Source organism: Podarcis gaigeae, assembly GCF_964106915.1.
Source record: "Podarcis gaigeae genome assembly, chromosome: 3".
In the NCBI taxonomy this organism is placed as follows: Eukaryota; Metazoa; Chordata; class Lepidosauria; order Squamata; family Lacertidae; genus Podarcis; species Podarcis gaigeae.
The window spans coordinates 21,630,117-21,648,206 of record NC_139680.1 but is presented as its reverse complement, the minus strand read 5'-3'; the positions used below and the strand labels follow the sequence as shown (position 1 = coordinate 21,648,206).

General features: G+C 44.0%; 1 protein-coding gene and 1 long non-coding RNA gene across 4 annotated transcripts in view; one reads left to right on the top strand and one right to left on the bottom strand.

The window, feature by feature from the left end:
* Window positions 1–5,601: 5,601 nt before the first annotated feature.
* On the bottom strand, window positions 5,602–7,441 carry LOC310840715. The gene is made up of 3 exons (XR_014562033.1): window positions 7,248–7,441; window positions 6,749–6,861; window positions 5,602–5,921 (listed from the first exon to the last, which is right to left on the bottom strand). It is a non-coding gene; the product is annotated as an uncharacterized lncRNA (long non-coding RNA).
* Window positions 7,442–7,533: 92 nt separating this feature from the next.
* The window catches only part of ATAD2B (ATPase family AAA domain containing 2B), a 58,471-nt gene continuing 47,914 nt past the window's right edge, over window positions 7,534–18,090 (top strand). Inside the window, exons 1-2 of one of the 3 annotated variants that reach the window (XM_083729919.1) lie at window positions 7,534–8,072; window positions 13,753–13,907. In XM_083729919.1, the coding sequence (XP_083586045.1) occupies window positions 7,890–8,072; window positions 13,753–13,907 (338 nt within the window). In that variant the 5' untranslated portion in view covers window positions 7,534–7,889. Of the gene's footprint in view, window positions 8,073–13,014; window positions 13,075–13,752; window positions 13,908–18,090 lie in introns of those variants that run through there. The other 2 variants (XM_083729920.1, XM_083729921.1) reach the window with 2 other exon arrangements.

Genomic DNA, 18,090 nt, shown 5'->3' with positions numbered 1-18,090 from the left:
GGGGCGACGCGCCCTGGGTCGCGCCTTGGCTGCAATCGGCGGCGCGCGCAGCTGCTACTGCTGCTGCACGTTGTTTGCAAGCAGAGATTTGTGAGCAAACACGCACAGGATCGCGAATTCTTCCATAGGAAGGGCTCTCGTGGGCAAATCAGCGGAGGAACGGTGGAGCTGTGCCCCATAAAGAGCCTGTCCTTCCTTCCTTGTTTATTATCCCCACGGATTTCCACAGGAGTCATTTAGCAACAAGGTGCAAGGCTCAAGGTTTTTGTTGAAAGCTTGTCCTGGAGATTGGGGTGGGATGAAAATCTCAGTTGCACATTTATGTGCCACAATGAGCAGCCTTGACTTTTGACTAGACAATGTTTTGTAAAAACTACTGTAAAATAGACTAAATGCAACTCAGATTAAGAGAGACGACAAATTAGTAGTGTAATGGAATATTGATTGAGTTAGCATTATGAACCAATGTACGCCTGTGTTTCTGCACAAGAACTCTCTAGTTTGTGGGAAAAGTTCTACACCGTACATATTTTTATAGATGTGTGGTGCTGGCAGTCACTTGGCTGCTTATGTTGCACATGAAAGTTATTACAAACTCTATTGAGATTTTTCATAGAATTGGAAGGGACCAATAGAGTCATCTAGTCCAACCCCCCCACGATTCAGGAATCTTTTGCCCAACATGGGGCTCAACAGTGTGATGCGGCAGCAAAAAAAGGCTAATGCTATTCTATGCTGCTTCAACAGAAGTCTAGTGTTCTGATCAAGGAAAGTAATAGTATAGCTCAGGCCACACCTGGAGTACTGTGTCCAGTTCTGGGTGCTACAATTTAAGAAGAATATTGACAAGCTGGAACATGTACAGAGGAGGGCAACCAAGATGATTAAGGGTGTGGAAACCAAGTCAGTTGAAGGAGCTGGGCATGTTTAGCCTGGAAAAGAGGAGACTGAGAGAAGGTATGATAGGCATCTTCAAATAGCTTAAGGGCTGTCACATGGAAGATGGAGCAAGCTTGTTTTTTCCCTGCTCTGGGGCGTAGGACTCAAACCAATGCCTTCAAGTTACAAGAAAGGCGAGTAAACATCAGGAAGATCTTTTGGACAACAAGAGCTGTTTGACAGCGGAAAAGATTCCCACAAGAGGTTTTTTCTCCTTCCTTGGAGGTTTTTAAAGCAGAGGTTGGATGGTCATCTGTCATGGATGCATTAGCTGAGATTCCTGCATCGCAGGGACTTGGACTGGATGACCCTTGGAGTCCCTTCTAACTCTACAATTTATGTGGGTCATCGGTCTGATCCAGAAGGGCTCTTCTTATGCTCTTAGGTAGATAGTTTGCTTACAGCAGCAGCTGGGAACCTCAGGGAATAAGTGGGGACTGTCCCCAAGTCATACCCATCTCTAGGCCACACCATCCACTGGCCTTTATTGCACCTTCCTTGAATGTTCTCGCATGCCAAGAATGCGTTCTTGAACTGTGCTCATGTCTCTTGTTTGCCTGTGTGAAGAGATGTGTGTGCATGTAGAGAGCTCTGGCTTTTATGTGGCTGGAATGTGGCTTATGGTACAAAGGTAAGAGTACATGTTGCGTTTCTATGCGTTGCTCTGGTTCGCCAGAAGCGGCTTAGTCATGCCCGGAAGCTGTACACCCGCTCCCTCGGCCAATAAAGCGAGATGAGCACCGCAACCCCAGAATCGTCCGCGACTGGACCTAATGGTCAGGGGTCCCTTTACCTTTACATGTTGCTCCACCCACCTTTGTCTCTGGCTCCGCCCACCACTGGCATCTACCCCAAACCCATGCAGACCTGTATGAACTCATCAGCAAAGGTGCAGAAAAAAGTCCTGTCCTTTTTTACATGTCTCGCAGTAATTCAGAACACCGGAGGAAAAGCCAGCTATTAAGAAGAATCAGCCAACCTCCTTTTCTAAAATGAGTTCCCTGGCAATTATGCCAAGACTGATAAGGGGAATCTCCAGCAGTACCTCTGTTTCCATTAATCCTGTCCTGTCTAAATCCGTCTTAACAACAATGTCAATACCCATGCAGGTTAAAATACCCGCTAGAGCCTACCAAGTGTGTTCCAGTAAAGAGGGAACATTAGGATCTTCTAACAATCTGTTCAACCACAAGCACCTGAAGAATTGCACGAAGTTGCAGGGATTGTCATAGCTAAGTTTTTTGTTTACTGCATCGGGAAGGTGGAAAAAAACCCTAGATTCTTATCCAGTAATGTGGAAAAAATGATCTAGCATACATTTCAAGGACTCCTTTGTTTTAAAACAAAAAAACAGGCTGTAGTCAAACAGAACAATACTGGCAAAAAACAATTATAACAGCCTATGAGATCACTAAACTCTGGGCCCATCAGTTTGTTTCCAGACTGCTCAGAAAATGATTTCCCCCCTCACCATATGTTTCTGCTGCTTTAATACACAGATTCCTAATCCTGAAAGGGCCTCTGGGCACTGTTCCAATGCATACTGCTTGCTTGAGAATTTGGAATACATGTGAAAGAGATTAATGTGCTTTTTAAAAAAAAGAGAGAAAGAAATATAAATCAATGCTAGGATCTAGTAAGGTAAAAAAGGTAAAGGATCTCTGGATGGTTAAATCCAGTCAAAGGCGACTATGGGGTGCGGCGCTCAACTAACTTTTAGGCCGAAGGAGCCAGCGTTCGTCCACACACAGCTTTCCAGGTCCTGTGGCCAGCATGACTAAACCGCTTCTGGCATAACAGAACACCATGACGGAAACCAGAGTACACAGAAACACCATTTACCTTCCCGCCACAGAGGTACCTATTTATCTGCTTGCACTGGTGTGCTTTCGAACTGCTAGATTGGCAGTTGATCTAGTAAGATTCCAAGTGAACCATCACCAGCATAAGGTTTTTTGCCACTACCGTACACTGCTGCTACTAAGGGCTACTGAGCTCGCAGTAGTGCAAGGGACTTATGTAGCACTGCTGTACCCCTGTAACTGTTCTAGCATGCCCTATGCAAGGATTTGCACAGCTGAGAAATGAGCAGAATGTCATGGCTACACCTGACAGAGCCAACAATAATATTAAAGGTAAAGGTACCCCTGACCATTAGGTCCAGTCGTGGACGACTCTGGGGTTGTGGCGCTCATCTTGCTCTATAGGCCGAGGGAGCCAGCGTTTGTCTGCAGACAGCTTCCGGGTCATGTGGCAGCATTACTAAGCCGCTTCTGGTGAATCAGAGCAGTGCATGGAAACACTGTTTACCTTCCCGCTGGAGCGGTACCATTTATTTACTTGCACTGGCGTGCTTTCAAACTGCTAGGTTGGCAGGAGCTGGGACCGCACAACAGGAGCACACTCCGTCACGGGGATTCAAACTGTTGACTATAATGTTACAGCTACAGGTAAAGGTAAAGGACCCTTGGACGGTTAGGTCCAGTCAAAGGAGACTATGGGGTGCGGCACTTATCTCGCTTTCAGGCCAAGGTAGCCAGTGTTTGTCCACAGACAGTTTTCTGCATCATGTGGCCAGCATGATTACATGACGAGTGCCAGAGTGCACGGAAACGCCATTTCTTTTCCCACCGCAGTGGTGGGTACTTGCACTGATGTGCTTTCAAACTGCTAGGTTGGCAGGAGCAGGGACCGAGCAATGGGAGCTCACCCCGTCGCGGGGATTCGAACTACCGACCTTCTGATCAGCAAGCCCAAGAGGCTCAGTGGTTTGACCACAACGCCACCTGCGTCCCTATACAGCTACACAACACATCCATTCCAAGCACTTCCAAAAGCAAAGCAGCACTGATACACATACACACACACACACACAAAATCAAATAACTCTCTCACAAACAGTGAACACCACAGCACAGAATTACAGCGTCATTCCTCTTAATGTGTCTGATGTTTCTATAGTGTAGGTTATAAAAAGACTTTGTCACCTTGCAGATATTACCTTTCAATGCTTTACTCTGACAACCCCATGTAACCTTGAACGTAGTGCTATTGTTTCCAGGGGTGGGGGGAGGAACACATTCAGTAGATTTAATTCACAGATAATTCATAGATCGAACGAAGGATGGTAAAGTGAGGGGGATTGCCTCTTGGGTTCATTCTGGAACACTTGGGGATTAACTATACTAAACCCAGGCCAAGGCTGTGTGAACCTCCTGGGAACAACTGAACTGTACATATGTGATAAAGGAAGACAAAGTAGGGGTGTTGTTTTTGGTTGCTTCCCCAGTACTGTACTTCACAGTCTTCAGCTTCCACCTATTAGCAGTTGTAATTGTTTTCTTGGCCAAGCCATTTCAGGCACCAGTCCTGGGTAGCCCTATGCTACTGATATGCTTAATTGGAAATAAGTATCACATAGAGTTTACTGGGGCTTACGCTCACCTATGGGACGCGGGTGGCGCTGTGGGTTAAAACACAGAGCCTAGGACTTGCTGTTCAGAAGGTCGGCTGTTCAAATCCCCGCGACGGGGTAAGCTCCCGTTGCTCGGTCCCTGCTCCTGCCAACCTAGCAGTTCGAAAACACATCAAAGTGCAAGTAGATAAATAGGTAGCACTCCAGCAGGAAGGTAAACGGCGTTTCCGTGCGCTGCTCTGGTTCGCCAGAAGCAGCTTAGTCATTCGACCAATAAAGCGAGATGAGCACCGCAACCCCAGAGTCGGCCACGACTGGACCTTATGGTCAGGGGTCCCTTTACCTTTACTGTCGCCTAAGTTTGTCGAGCAGGGGTGCTGAATCGGCCCAAATTACATCACAGACAACCTCCTGGGGAACTACATACTAGTAGTGCAGAGGACCAATGGCAAAATAGTGCACAGCACCAGATGTGACTCTAAACTGCATGACAAGAAACTACATTCCAGATGTAAATGTAAAGTAAGGAGGGCGAGGGAAAAGGGGGTTTAAGGTGAGAATGGGGTTGCAAAAAGTAAAAGACTGACTGGAAGTGGGAGTGGCCCGGCTGACCATAAAGGAGGGGCATAAAAGGATTTGCAAAACAGGGAGGGATAGTGACTTCATAATTGGGTGGAAAGTGGAAAGAGTGCTTAGTAAAAGAAATGTGTGGAAGGAGGAAATTTGAGGTTACCATGGGGTGGTGGTTTGTGGGGGGGGGGGGCTGCAAAATAGAAAAGTAGGTTCAGAAATGTGGTTGGAAAGTTGAAAGGGGAGCTTAGAGGTTGTGTAGGGTGGGAAAGGTCTAGGGCAGCAGTTCCCAAACCTTTTTAGTTGTGGAGCACTTTTCAAGAGAGAAATTAATCACAGAGCACCATCGCTGTCCTTATGCCAAAGAAACATTTGTGCAGTTTTATTTCCAATCGCTTTGCAGGGCAGAGTTTGGAAATTGCTGCTTTAGGGAGTTAATGTGGGGGCAATGGCAAGGGGCTGTCCAGCAGACACAGCAGGGGAACAGACCCTAGTTATTGTGTGTTTCTAGAGCTTAATGCCCTGTCTTGGCATCAATGGAGCTGAAGATGGCCAGGCTATAAATTGGAACAAATAGAATTGGTTGGTCACTGTGGGCATAGAATACCTTTAGTGTGATCTAGCAGGCCTTGTCTTATGTTCTTATGATATAAATAAACATGTATATGATCAGTATGATTAGTAAGTTGTTCATTGGTTCAATGTTATTTATAATGCTTTTTTAAAAAAGAAAAATTGTATGCTGCACCAGAGTAAAAGAAGGTGGGCAATTTCCTCCCATGCTTATTTCAATGAAGGCAGTGAAGACTTACAGGTGAAGCAGGGATTCTTTCAGGTGAAACAGGGATTCTTATCTGTATTAGTTGTGAGAGCATTACTGGTGAGTTGAGCAAATTATCCCAGATTAACTAACAAGGAGCAGGAGTGGAGAGTGGGTTATCCTGCGGGTGGCCATAATCTGTATGGATTTTCTCCTGGGTGGGTGTGAATTCTTTCCCTAGGAGGAATGAAAGGAAATAATTAAGATTTTTGGGGCTTTATTTCCTTGATCAAAGAACTACAACAGGCCAGCAACATTTCTTTATCGGAAAGGTGAAGAACCTCCCTCACCCATTATTTTGCAGCCCTGCCACATTCACCACAAAACACTGATTTTTAAGAGGACAGGGCTCCTGTACCTTTTGAGCTGCGGCTCTCCGCTTGCGGAATGCTCTCCCTAGGGAGGCTTGCATGGCGCCTTTGTTACCTATATTTCAGGTACCAGGCAAAATCTTTCCTCTTCACCCAGGCCTTTGGCCAATTAAACAATCAATGGCCTTTTAAACTGCTGGTGGCGGCAGGCAGTTTGCTTGTTACTATGGTGTTTTTATAGTATAAGCTGCCCCATGATCCTCTGAGGAAAGGCTGGAATGGACTTTGGTGAAATGGTGCCCTGAAAGAACACAAAATTTGAGCCCACCCGTCATATATTTCTTATTTTCACAAGAATTAGTTTTTGTACAGTTGCTTTTTAAATGGATATTCTCAATAGTTACCTATATAAATATAGGTATGATGGTGATGTGTCCCCTCAGCTTGGTGCCCTGTGTGGGGCAACTGCCCTAAATCTGGGGCTGGAAGAAAATAATAATAACAAAATAACAACAACAATAATAATAATCACTATGCAGAAGAGGGGTTTTAGGCAGCAACGAAATTGCCTCTGCCAAGCACCCCCTTTTCTGCATAACTACTGAGAGGTGCAGGAGCTCTGCCTCTTTCGCACCTGGCCATCCCATCAAGAAACAAGGAATTTGTGTGTGTGCTTTTATTACATTTATATACCATATTTTCTTCCCAGAGGCTGGTTAAGAGGCAGCCATCATCCCAAGGTGAACAAGTGTGGTCGATGACTGAGTGGGGATTCTAAAATCCCTGGTCTCCCGGGTCCTGAAATTCTATTTTATTAAAAAGTATAAAAAGTTATTTAATTTTCAGATTTTGAAATTTACAAACGTCAAAAAATCAAAACAAGAAGAGAATTCAGTAAATTCCAACGAACTTCCCTCCTCCCCTTTTGCGGGTTATGTTAACGTTTTCCCTTCTGTACCTTCTCTATGTATCTCCAGTACAACCATAGCCCAACAAGTATCATTCCAACCCTACTCGTAATTTTAATTGTTTACAATAGTGTGCTTTTTAAGGTAAATGATATATTTATCCCGTTCCTTATTTAAAACGTTAATCTCCCTGGTTTCTAATTCTTCCCCTTTTTTCTTTTCTTTTTTGCTATTTCAGTATAACCCATCAGTTTAATCTGCCATTCTTCTCTGGTGGCGCCTACCTAAGTCTGACCGCTCTAACCACTATGCCGCACTTCTTCTTCCTGGGGAAAAACGGGCCTAGCGACCCCAATGTAGCCCGACCGGGCGGCGCGTTCACTCGGAGGAGGTGGCGGCTCCCCTCCGTGGAAAACGGACCCGGCGGGCCAAACCTCCTTTGCGCTTGCGGCTCTTCCCCCCGCCCCCGCCGACAACTCCAGCGTGCCAGGCGGGCCTCAACCATAGAGACGCGAAAGGGCCCTTCCAACGTCGATCGGAAGTTCCGGACGCCGTGCGTCGTCACGCTCTCCGTCGATCTCTCCCGCCCCCCCCCTCACTTCTATGTTGCCAGGGGTAGGGAGGAGGCGGTGGAAGAAGAGGCGGCCCTATGAGCGGCGGCGGCAGACCGGCGCCCCTCAGCGGCAGCGGGCCGAGGAGGAGAAAGGGGGAGAGGGAACCAAGTAATGGCGGCCAGTTAGTGTGTGACTGAGCTAGAGGAGGAGGAGCAGCTCCCCGCGTCCCTTCGAGCCCTTGTTCCTCGCCCGGCGGCGGCTGAGGCGCCGCTCCCCAAAGCAGAGGCGGCGGCGGCGGCGGCGGCGCCAGAGACTGAGCCTCCCTCTCCGGGGCGGCTGAGGAGGCGGCGACGGCGGCGGGAGGGGGGCGCCATGGTGAACACCCGAAAGAGCTCCCTGCGCCTCTCCCGCAAAGCGGCGGCGGCGGCAGGCTCCGGGCCCGGCAGCCATTTCATCTCGTCCAGGACCCGTTTGTCTAGGACCAGCGCTCGGGCAGCGGCGGCGGCGGCAGCAGCAGCGGCGGCGGCTGCCGGTCAGGATGAAGAGTCGGCCCGGGTCAGTGGGGGGAGAGGAAGACGAGGCGGGTGCCGAGGGAGGGAGACTCGGGGCAAGTCCCGTAGCGACGGCGGCGGCGAAGAAGGGGCCGTTGTCGGTGTGGGTCAGCCATTGGGGTGGGGGGAGGCGGGGAGAGGGGCGAGCTTGCGGGGGGGGGGGTGCGCTGGCTCATTGTCCCGCTCCGAGGGGCTGAAGTGCAGCGCGACCGCTCGGGGCCGCAGTACCTCAGAAGGAAACTCCCCATAGAACCGATCCGGACCCTGCGATGACGGGGATTTTCTTCCGGAGGGTGGCAGCAGGGGAAGGAGTTTGGGGAGGCTTTTCTGTGGTGGCTCCCCATTCGCCTGGTACTTTCATTGCATAAATCCGGGTCTGGGCGAAAGCATTCTTTTCTCCCAATTAAACCATGTGTGTCCTTTTAAACTCTCGATGTGTGTGTGGGGGGGTTATCCATTTGTTGTTTGTATTCAGGTTTAATTTCGCGTGGTTTTTCTGTTGTGAAGCGCCCTGCGATCTTCGGGTGAAAGGTGTACAGATGTAATGAACAGAAACAACAACAACGAGGAGGGGAAGGGGCTCCGGCTGAACTTCTCCAGGGTGACTGACTGCTTGCGTGTTTTGCATGCAAGCACAATATTGTGGTGTTTTTTTTTGTGGGGCTTCTGCTGCTCTGTATGTGTGCGGAGGCTTGTGGGACTAAAGAAAGGCACGAGAGTAGTCTGGAAAAGGGGGGGGGGGTCCTTTACTTGTATCCGAGCTGGCCGCCTTGCTTTGGTGGTGTGCCAGAGTGAGGGTGGGTGGGTGGGTGGAAAGCATCGGGGCCTGTCTGGCTCTGTTGCAAGAGGTGGACGTGAGCAGCGAGCCGGGAGGGAGCTTGGGGTTTTTTTTTTGCAGCAGCTCTCTATGGGAGCGAGTGAGCGAACCGAGGTCATTTGAGGTAGGACGTGTTGTGTGAGCTTGCACAGCTGAAGGAGGACGCTGCTGGCTGCGGCCAAGAGCTAAGCGGGGGCAAAGTGTGGCTGGTTGGGCGGCTCAAGTAGCTGTAGAGGCGGTTTCGGGCGAAGAAGGGGCAGTTGATAAGAGAGAGGAAACAAAAGCCTCAATGTGCGCTCTTGCTCTCTTTCGCCGGTCTCCTGTATGTAGGAGGCGCAGAGAGACTGGCAGGGTCTGCTGTGCCACCCAGCTGTCTGGGGCACGGCAAGGCTCCCCCGCTGGCCTATGCTGGGACTGCATTTTAAAGGACAACATGGGGAAGAAGAAAAAAGTTTAGGCTTAGAACTGCCAATTTTGTAAATTTCTTAGAAAACCTAAATGGAGTGCAGTTTTCTGTTTGGCAGGGTAGGGGAAACTGGGTAATTCTCTGACAATTTTGGATAGAGATGCAATTTTACCTCTGAGGAACATATCGATAGCTCGGTCCGGTAGAGCATGAGACTCCTAATCTCAGGGTTGCGGGTTTGAACCCCATTTTGCGCAAATGTTTCCTGCATTGCAGAAGGTTGGAATGGGTGACCCTTGTGGTCCCTTCTAACTCTATATGACTCTTTGATTAGTTATTTGCCTACATTTCCGGATAGTTTTTTTTTAAATGACAATCAGTAATGTGAATAGGTTCTTCATCTATTTATTAGTTTTCATTGGCGATGCACCATGTAAATGAAGGAAAAATCATCCCCTCCCACTTTGTCACACACCTTTCTCTGCCACCCCAACCTTATGCTTACGATAGCAGTGTTTCACACTGAATGTAACTGACCTGTAGATAGGACTATGTGAATGAAAACAGCAACACTATATGTATCTTTGTTATCCATTAAAATCTATTTATAAAAACAATAAAAAAAGACAAGCAGTCATGAACTTTTAAAAAGAATCACAACTGAATCTTATTATACCCTGTTCAGGGTACCTTATTTTAAATACTGTATGTGAGCATTATCTGTCAACCTTTCAAATGTGAGAAATTATGAATTCCCGACATGACACATTCAGCCAATCTGTTGTTTCTGTAGGGACAGACATAGATGTATTAAAGGGTGTTGTTTCTATTGCTTCTTTGTAAAGTCACAAAGGAGCCTGATCAATGGGTCATCAAAAGTACTGTATAAGTACGGTATATTATGTATAAATTGTTCCGATTATTTTTAACTTAAAAAGAGCAGTTGAGTGATTCTGTATGATAGCCTTGGACACTGAAGCACATCTTTTGTTTTACTTACATAAACTTATGGGGTTTCGATCTGAACCCAACTAGTTTACAATGTGTGAATATGAAATATCTTTCCTAAAAGAGTTTAAAAACCTATTGAGTATTAGTAGTTTGCAGTGCTTTTTTCTGGAGGAATGCAGGGGTACGTGTACCCCATAACATTTAGTGAATCTTAAGTTTGGCCTCATTGAGGGGCAGTATTTCAATATGAGTAGGAAAATGAGAGTATGGCTAAAAAAATTTTTTAGAGAAAAGGCACTGGCAGTTATAAAGAATGCTTAAAGACCCATTTAATAAAACAGCAGCATGATGCTGTGCATGGCTACTCAGGTACAGTGGTACCTCGGGTTAAGTATTTAATTCGTTCTGCTGGTCCGTACTTAACCTGAAACTGATCTTAACCTGAAGCACCACTTTAGCTAATGGGGCCTCCTGCTGCCGCTGCGCCACTGGAGCACAATTTCTGTTCTCATATTGAAGCAAAGTTCTTAACCTAAAGCACTATTTCTGGGTTAGTGGAGTCTGTAACCTGAAGCGTATGTAACCCGAGGTACCACTGTACATCCCACTGAGTTCATTGGGACTTACTTCCAGGTAATTGCTGTAGAACTGAAGCCTAAATTTAATCATAAGCATTTAAGATTCGTGAGTATGTATAAATTTACTGACAGTGAAAATGTTAAAGATGTTTGCATCCATCCATGATAACATGGAAAACTAATTTCAGATATATGCCTTTAAAATTGCTTGTGTGCCTGTTCAGATTCTTAGGACAGTTATGTACTTTCATAGTGCACCTAATATTTTCTAATTTCGGTCTCATAGAGATGCATATGATTTTGAAATGCGCCTAGTACAGCAGATATAGGTATAAGTGTTTGAAAAATGTCTTTCAGGCCAGGCAAGTGAGTCTCTTAAGTATTCTTTCAAAAACTACAGATGCTATATTTGAAATATTTGTATTGGGAACTAGATCCTGAATATTAGCCAGCTGTTTTAATGCGCTTATGGAGCTTTGCGTACATGCAGGGATTTTCTTGTTCTATCCTGAGCTGTTGGGGGAATCCCCATGCCGTCTTCTTTCCATTGAAGAGGAGGGTTCTTTGGAAGTGCATCTTGGATTGCAGTCGTTTCTTGTCATTCTTCCTTATCTGTTCCTTGTTTGACAAGTGGAATGCTTCACAATATTGCCTTTTTTGTAGGCTTATTTCAATATTTTTTTAAAAAAAGTTATTTGCTTAGAAATCTGATGCTGATTCTGTTCAGCATTGTTTTGATTATTTCTGATGGAATATCATGCAAATTACATGCACTACTTATGTTCATTGCTGTTAAGTCTGAATGGGAAAAACTGTTAAGTATGAATGGGAAAAACTGTATAAAAGGCGAAGTGTGATCATTTATTAAAACCACTTAGATAACAGTTGTCTGTCTCCCCCTCCCATGAGATACCATACAGAACAAAGCTGACCTATTAAAATTTTCCTTAGACCTTGTATAATAGTGGATTGCATGCAGACCTTTTGAAGCCAGATTCCAAGAAAAAAACCATACATGTAATAGTGATTGTTTTACAAATAGCACCTTGCTATTTTTATTCTGCCATGACAGTATGTGAGGTCATAATCCTAAGCATACATGCTTCAAAGTCAACTCTAGTGAAATTAATTGTAGTCTGAACAAATTTGCTACTTCGAGTCACTCAGCACATGAGATTATTTCAAAGCTTTTATCATTCTTGTAGCTTTCTTCTGGGCTGTGTCAATATTACAGATCAGGGGCCACTAACATTTTTGGGAGGAGAGAGAGATGAAGTTATTCAATGCACACAATGCTTGATTCTGCCCAGTATTACCTTGAAGAATATAACATTTAATGTCAGTGCTTAAGACACGTCACATAGATTGTGTAACATCCTTACCAAAGCAAGTCGAAGCTAGTCAGCTGTAATTTAAATTGAACCCAATAGTTTCACAACCAGCCTTTGCCTAAATATTTTGTAGTTGTCTCCTAAGAATTTAAAAAAAGGATAACTGTTGACAAAGGACTGTTAAGCTGTCTTGAAACAGTCACCAGAGCTAAACTAGAAATATATCTGGAAATCATTGTAGCTTGTGATAATTTTTTTTTAAAGCTTTGTGTTTAGAAATACTTGTTTTTAATTACACCGAGCAATAAGCTGGTTGCTAAGTGTCTTCAGGCAATGATGCAACAGTTTTTCTGCCTTGTCTGCTTTAGCTAGTTCAGCTCTCCAATACCACTCAAAAAACAGGTTTCAAACCAGTTGTGTAGCTTCATTTTCAACTCAGAACAGAATTACTCAGTATGTTTAATAAAGGATTGGCCTGTTTCACTGGTATACTTCATTAATAGAGCAGGCACGCCTTTGGGTTGTTCACACAGCATGTACAAACATGGCTGTGGTCTGGTAGCTTACTGTTTAATATTTTAAATTATATAGTGAGTTAATTTTTTTTCTAAATTAATTAATTCTGTTGTCTGTGTTCAGTATATTTAGTTTACAGCTCCATGCAGACTTGATAGCTAAGGAGCAGTCAAAGCATTTATTGTAGTAGTGTTCAAACTATATTCTGTGGAATTCGGAGGTTGTCAAGAAGATCACTAACAGCGCTTTTCTATTTTAAAAAAAGATAGCATGTCAGCCTTTCAGAAAGTCTTGGGCACTTCCTTGGTCCTTTTTGGTTAAAGGTTTTTCTGGTGCCCGGCAAAAACTGAAGTATGTCTGGCATGGTTTTCACAGGAGAGGGATGCACAAGGAAAGAAGACCCTGAGGTTGGGAAACTTGAATTTTGTTGGCTTTGCAGGGAAATGAGGACTCTGAATTTCAATGGGATTTGAGAACTTCAAAGTACAAGTCCTTAATTTGTTTATTGTTGTAATTCATTGAAACCTTCAAAAAGGTTTTAAATTCCCAGTTGCCAGTAACTATTCTTCAAAAGCAAAGAAAAACCATTTCAATGATAATGAGAAGAGGGTGTAAAAATATTCTGCAAAAGTGATTTTCCTTGTTAGCTTGCAAATTATATTATTTATTAATTAATTAAAGGTTTTAGAGCATTTATGACCTCTAGATGTATCATGTGCTGTTTTGGGATGTATTGTAGTTTGATCAAAGGAAACGTTGGCTCGGCTCTCCTCTCCTCTCTAATATAAATATTGGAGCTTGGTGAAAAATCTGATGCAGCCTCTGGAGAAAGATATAAAGCAACTCTTTCATTTTCCTCATGTCTTCTTCCTAGGATTAGATTTCAGTCTTGGCTTGGGTAGTTACATGTATTTTGTGAAATTCCTGTGGGTTCACTACAAGTAGTACTACAGTTGTCTGAACAGAAATGGATTGCCCATCTTTTCCAGATATGGTCCCAGGATGTTTCTTTACCGATGAGAGGTGGTTTAAAATCAGGTGGTTTAAAATGAGACTATCAGCTTGTCTTTTTTTTTTCCTCTTAGAGAGATGATGGTAGTGATGGCAGCTTGAGTGATAGCCACATATCTCCTCCAGCCAAACGTACCTTGAAACATGCAGATTCTGTATGCAAAGACAAATCAAAATCTCGCAGTACTGGGCAGCGAGAGGAATGGAGCATCTCAACTGGACAGTCCCGGTAAGAATGTTAACAGTATTCAAATATTTGTCCATTAGAGTTCTGCCCATTTGCTTGAAACCTGTAAATCTCTTGATAAAATGTCAAATCTCCATCCTTTTGCAGTGAAACATGTTGCAAAATAAGTTCATCTACTGCTCTAACAGCATCCCCTTTAAAAGTTTTCCCCTTCTATGGCATAATAAAATGAGCCCCGTGTCCTGATGTTATGGTATTAATGCATTTCCTGGCAGTTAATTATGCGGTGCGTAGACAATGCAGTGAAAATGGGGATTATACCTGGAGGGGAAAGTGATAACTAGATTTGGAGTGTGTGTATGCTTTTGCCGGTAAACGTGGATTTCTTATAATCTCTATAATTTCTCATCAGTCACGTGCTAACGGAAGCTTCTTTGTTTAGAACTTTATAATAAAGAATAAAAATAAAGCTGAGGCTTCTGACTTCATGCATAAGTCCATGAGACACAGCTTGTTCCTTCTCCCCCCACTCGACCACTTTATTTCAAATGACAAGCTTTGTTTGTGGAAAAACATCTGTTGCTTACATTTAAACATCTGCAATTCCTTGTGCTGTAAGTGCTGTAATACATTCCGTAAGATGAACTAGTTTAAAGCTCTGTGCCTTAAAGTAGAAAGAATGTTTCGATCTCTCCCTGTTTGCTACATGACTGCCTGTCAAGGACTCCTCCTTCAGTCATTCTATACTGAGCTGAGCCATTATTTGTCCTAGCGTGTTGTCCAAACTTGGGCTCGTATTTCAACTCTCCCAGAAAAATCACAACTTGTAACTAATGTTTGTGCTATGCAATGAAGTCAAACAGGAGAAGTTTTCTTGGTTATATCAGCGTAGGGGGAAAAAACACTGTGCAGAGATGACATATAAAGTATTTCAATCATTCTATTTCCCACAAATGTTACTAGCCTACAAAAAATGTTTACTAGCCAGCTGGGAGATGACAGAAGACGTATGAAGAGCTGTGCCCCCCTTGAAGCAGCCCATTGCATTTCTGTGCTGGACATAAAGGATGCCCTTTTCCTCCTATGGCTTGGTTTATATGTTGGGCATGGAGGGATAGAGTACTCTGTCCCTCTCTTGCCAGTCTGCTCGCTTGCCTGCATGCAGTTCTATGTTGCCTACGGCTACCAGTAGTTAGTGCTTAAGTACAAAGCTGCTCTGTTTTCGTATTTGGTTCCCAGAATTGCAGAGATAGATGATTATGCTTTTGGTTTTCTGAAGTTAAAGTTTAAATTGAACTCATGGTCTCAGATGTCTGAAAATTGCACAACTGATTTACATTGTTATTTAAGCTGATAAATAACTGCACTGTTTATGCTGGTTGGAGTTGGCATATAAATATCCTTATGCTTTCCCCCTACTTTGCCAAGGGAATAAATTGAAATACTGTTTCACGCCACCACAGTAGAGAAGATCCTCCAATGCTCTAGTTGCAATCTTCAGACTATCTTAAAGGGAAGTTCATTATAAAGCTCGTTACAATAGTCTAAACATAAGGTTACATGAGCACGCATCACAGTGGCAAGGTTATCTCGACCCAGGGCAAGCTGTGGCTGGTGCAAGCAGTCAGAACTGGTAATAAGCACTTTTTGTCACTGAGGCTACCTAGGTCTCAAGTAATGATGGTGGATCAGGAGAACCCCCAGACCTATGAACCTGCTCCTTCAAAGTGTGTGACTCAATTGAGGACAGGTCATATACCCAATTCCTGGATGCGACATCAAAATACCAGCAGTACCCCTATCTTGTCCAGACTCAGTCTGTTTGATAGCCCTAATCCAGCCTATTACCACTTCCATGCAGTGGTTCAGCACTTACACAGCTTCAGCCAGTAAATGGATCTGTGTGTAATCCACATATGGGTGACACTGAACTCCAAAACCCCAGATGACTGCCTCCAGCTGCTTCATACAGTTTGGGGACAAAATAGTACACTGCCAGTCTCCGCAACACAATTTCCAAGGCATCTAACAGGATTCTTCCATTGCTAGTTTTTGGAAACATTCCTGCAGGTAGAAGTGGAACCACCACAACTCAAATACCCCACCGAACCGCTCCAGGAAGATGTCATTGGTGATATCAAAAGCCTTCAAGTTTTCTAGAGGAATCAGCAAGGTTGCACTTTGCCCCAACTCTGTACCAAAGCTGGGCATAAAGCTTGTTTGAAATGGGTTAAGATAATTAGTTTAATCCAAGCACTCCTGGAGTTGCCTGGCTATTGCTCTTTTGAGAACCTTTCTCCAAGAGAGGATATTAGCTATTGGCTATAGGGTCCAGAAAAAATATCTTGAGAAGGAGGCACTCCATTGCCTCTTCCAAAACAAGAACAGCCACGCAAAGACACATTGGTAGTCAAAAACTGAACCTTCCTTGGCACCATCACTGCCATACAGTAGGCACAATTATAAGTTCTTTCTTGTGCTTGGTCATCTTTGCTGCAAGTCTTGCACTATAGCTTTCCTGCTTGCTTCATTGCCTAAAGTGGTGGTAGTAGTAGTAGTAATAACAACAACAACAACAACAACAACAAACAACAACTTATTAAATTTATACCCTGCCTATCTGGCTGGGTTTCCCCAGCCATTCTGGGCGGCTTACAGCGCATAAAAAATTGTAAAACATTAGACATAAAAAAATTCCCAATACAGAGTTGCCTTCAGATGTTTTCTAAAAGTCAAAAAACTATCTGATAGTTTTTTATTTCCTTGACATCTGATGGGAGGGCATCCCACAAAGATGAATGTATAATAATAATAATAATAATAATAATAATAATAATATATTTATACCCCGCCCATATGGCTGGGTTTCGCCAGCCACTCTGGGCAGCTCCCAACAGAATATTAAAAACACGATTAAACAACAAACTTTGAGAACTTCCCTAAACAGGGCTGCCTTCAGATGTCTTCTAACAGTCAGATAGTTTTTTATTTCCTTGACATCTGATGGGAGGGTGTCCCACATGGTGGGCGCCACTATTGAGAAGGCCCTCTGCCTGGTTCCCTGTAACCTCACTTCTTGCAGGGAGGGAACCGCCAGAAGGCCCTCAGAGCTGGACCTCAGTTTCTGGGCTGAACAATGGGGGTGTTCCTGGAAAACTGTTATTGGATACTTAGCAGTAATGGTGTTGGTGCCCGTTCCCTCTCACCATTTTGTAGTGACACCAATGCCTCAACAGGATCACCAGAAGTGTCAACTTGAAAATCCCCCAGAGCATTCAGGAATCCTGGTTCCATAATTCTTTGTGAATGGACCATTTTAACTGACGCCCACCCCCCGCCCTGCATTGGGAAGTGGGGCAGAACTTGCTACCTTTGGCCTAAACCTGACAGGAAGAGGTTTATCCATGTTTCATAGAACATCTCCTAGCATCTTTACTTTTACTTTTTGGAGAAATATTTTAAAACTGAATGCCTGATGGTCCTGCCAGTCATTTTCTGTTCCAGAATAGAGTAAATGCTTCAGTAATTTTTCTTGCAAGAATCTTTTCTATTTGTCTACTGATAGCATTATCAGACAGGTGAAACACCGTAGTTATTTCTTTGCTTTATATTTCTGAATTAAACACGGCATCTTTGTGTGTGCTCTACCACTGAGCTATGACCTGTTTCCTTTATTTTGGAAAGCACCGTATTTTTCGCTCTATAAGACGCACCAGACCACAAGACGCACCTAGTTTTTGAAGGAGGAAAACAAGAAAAAAAATATTCTGAGTCTCAGAAGCCAGAACAGCAAGAGAGATCGCTGCACAGCGAAAGCTGGGATAGCTGCGCAGCCTGCATTCGCTCCATAAGACGCACACACATTTCCCCTTACTTTTTAGGAGGGAAATAGTGAGTCTTATAGAGCAAAAAATACGGTACTTCAAATTTGAAATCTATTCTTGCTTTTTAAAACAGAAAATGACAGTTCTATAGAATCAATGTACAGAATACTTGTGCCTTATGAGTTCTTGAGCTGATCAATAGAGTGGCTGTAAATTTTGTTTATTTAATCCATTAATGAATAAAGCATAAACCTGCAGTTGGTAAAAAGAGATGTGGTGTGTTTTGTAAAATCACTGTTCAGCTGATTCCCACCATTACTTATTAAATAGTTTTAACCTAAACTATGAGTTAATATGTACATTGCAGCTTAGCAAGACTCTTAAAAATCAATACTTTTTTT